The sequence below is a fragment of the Penaeus japonicus genome, unplaced genomic scaffold (genome assembly GCF_977035675.1).
Source record: "Penaeus japonicus unplaced genomic scaffold, GWHDUDI00000001_assembly GWHDUDI00000034, whole genome shotgun sequence".
NCBI classification, from domain to species: domain Eukaryota; kingdom Metazoa; phylum Arthropoda; class Malacostraca; order Decapoda; family Penaeidae; genus Penaeus; species Penaeus japonicus.
The window spans coordinates 8,306,919-8,309,418 of NW_028234436.1; the positions used below are offsets into that span (position 1 = coordinate 8,306,919).

General features: G+C 40.2%; 1 protein-coding gene across 1 annotated transcript in view; it reads right to left on the bottom strand.

Moving 5' to 3' along the window:
• The window catches only part of LOC122260555 (putative cytochrome P450 CYP44), a 31,431-nt gene that overhangs the window by 988 nt on the left and 27,943 nt on the right, over window positions 1–2,500 (bottom strand). The window contains exon 13 of the mRNA XM_086530998.1: window positions 1–2,301. This exon is cut by the window's left edge and continues 988 nt beyond it. Coding sequence (XP_086387124.1) covers window positions 2,144–2,301 — 158 coding nt within the window. The 3' untranslated portion in view covers window positions 1–2,143. The remainder of the gene's footprint in view (window positions 2,302–2,500) is intronic.

Below are 2,500 nucleotides of genomic sequence, written 5' to 3' on the forward strand. Positions count from 1 at the left end.
GGAAATAGTGCTCAGTTGTTCCTCTCTGCCACAATACTGAACCCAGGTAAACTCACAGGACAGTCAGGCACGAAGAGCCAGAACCTTGAAACTACAAAGCTACTGATCTGTGCCACCTTTTAAATGGCATATAAATGAACCCAACCCGAGGATCAAGCTGCCTTGAGAACTACTGTCTTTACAAGAGCATGTGACTGGAATGCTGAACCTAGCTATTATGCTTAATCAAAAATTGAAAGGCTAAAAACCTTTGTCAGTTCACTTTTGAAATTCTGAAATATCTCTTCAAATAAAGATCTTCCTTACTTCAAATACTTAACCCATTCACGACGGGGGCATTCCAGCCTTGCATGTCACAATGCCGGGGCTCTCGAACGCATAGGCCTAAATCAGTTAAATAAGCGACGCCATATTGCGTCCCCAGCGAACAGGCCTAATATGCGCGGTACAGTGTTGTACCACCCGTCACGAGAGGGTTAACCCATCCCCGACGGGGGAATTCTAGCCTTGAATGTCCAAATGCCGGGGCGTTTGAATTATTAGGCCTAAATCAATTGAATGGCTGGCACAATACTGTGCCGCCCGGCCACTGGGCTTTTGAATGCGTGGTACACATGCTGTACCACCCGTCCAGAGAGGGTTAATGTTCAAAACTACAATCCCATGAAAAATTAGAACATTTTTATTTCATTTCAAAATTTCCTGTATGAGGCAATGCTACTACATTAATGAATTAAAGCACCAGCATGTTCCGAGGCAAAACCTCACCACACTACCACACACAATCATTTTCTAGCTTCCTGTGGAAGATTGGTGCAGGTTACCCGAGACCTGAGCATGGCTAAAATCCTTTAGGGGTTAAATCTCAATACATCTGATCAATTTAACAGGAAATTGTAATTGCACCTTAACCCTCTCTAGACGGGTGGTACACTACTGTACCGCGCATTCTAGGCCCGTTCGCTGGGGAAGCGATACGGCCTTGTTTATTTAACTGATTTAGGCCTATGCGTTCGAGAGCCCCGGCATTGTGACATACAAGGCTGGAATGCCTCCGTCGTGAATGGGTTAATCTTAGTACAACTTTGGCTCTACTGTTGCCAATCTCTTTGTATCCGCGTTAAAAACTTAAGTCTAACACATCTGTAAAAATGTATAATATATCATTATTTCTGACAAGAAGTTCTGAATGAGGCAATGCTAATGGAGAAATATCTTCAAACAACTTTTATTTTAATGGCAAAACCTCATTAACCCATTTGTGCCCACTAATGTGATATCATGTCATGGGAATATTTCGCTCCTGCTGGATGATGTCCCATCATGTCAAAACATGCATTTACATGTATGATATAATCATAGGAGTTCCATCTGTATAGAAACATTTTTATTCACTTATGAAAATAATTAAAAAAATATATAAAACCCTAATAATATCACTCCAGTTGAATTAAGCAGGTGAAAAGTGCTCTGAGAGGCACAGCACAGCAATACGCTGGGAGAGATCTCACACTTAGTCACTTTGCTTGCTGGTTATCTAGCCATGGGGAGCAGCTTAACACACCCGTACATAAAAAGGTAACAGCAACACCTGCACTATGAACTCTAGTATGTAACAGCATTTCATTCTCTAAGATGAAATGTTCAGTTTTCTTTAATCTCACTAGATCTGGTCAAACTTAACAAGGAATTACAGCTTTATCAAAAGATACCTCTGGTTTAGTTACTGTCTCTCTATTCCCAATATTTTGTTGAAAGAAATCAGTAACTGCAAATGTGTCAGTGTATGCTGTCTGTCAAGGTGTCTGTTTGCTAAAACCTCTCTGTATCCATACAAAGCTGCCTTTGCCTATGTCTGTTTGTGAAGGAGAGAGGCATTTGTGGTGAACAGAGGAAATGCATACAATTTCATCGGTATAAACTCACAATAACTATTTTCACATCTTGAAGACCTATCCATGATTTTTTTTCTTTTCTGAAGACCAATTTTGATAGTCTGATTCTAAAGTCAAAGATCCAATTTCTTGGAATTATATATTCTTTTAAAATTTAAAAACAAAAAAAATAGAATAACAACTTGAAATATAAAAAGTTTAGGAAGTGACCCTTGACAAACTTATCTCTCTGGCACTATAATTCCCATTTACTCTCTGGGAACAAATCGCACTGGCAGAGGAGTCTTTGGCTTCAACAGAATGGTCCATTCTTGCCTCGGTGGAGAGTAATCTGTAGCTTCTAGTCGATATTTGAGCAGCAGCCTGCACAGCCCGACAAACAAGTCCTGCTCAGCAAACCTCCGACCTGTGAGAGCATAGAGAAACATCTTGAAGCCTTTCACTTGCAATATATTCTACTTCTTATCTCTTTCCCTTCTCTCTTTTTCCCTTAACCCTTCCCTTCTGTTTTATTCTTCTTTAACCCTTGCTTTTACTTGTCTTCTTTTCTCGACTTTCCCCTTCCCTTTTTCTTGTTCTCTTAACTCTATCTGCACCTCCAACAA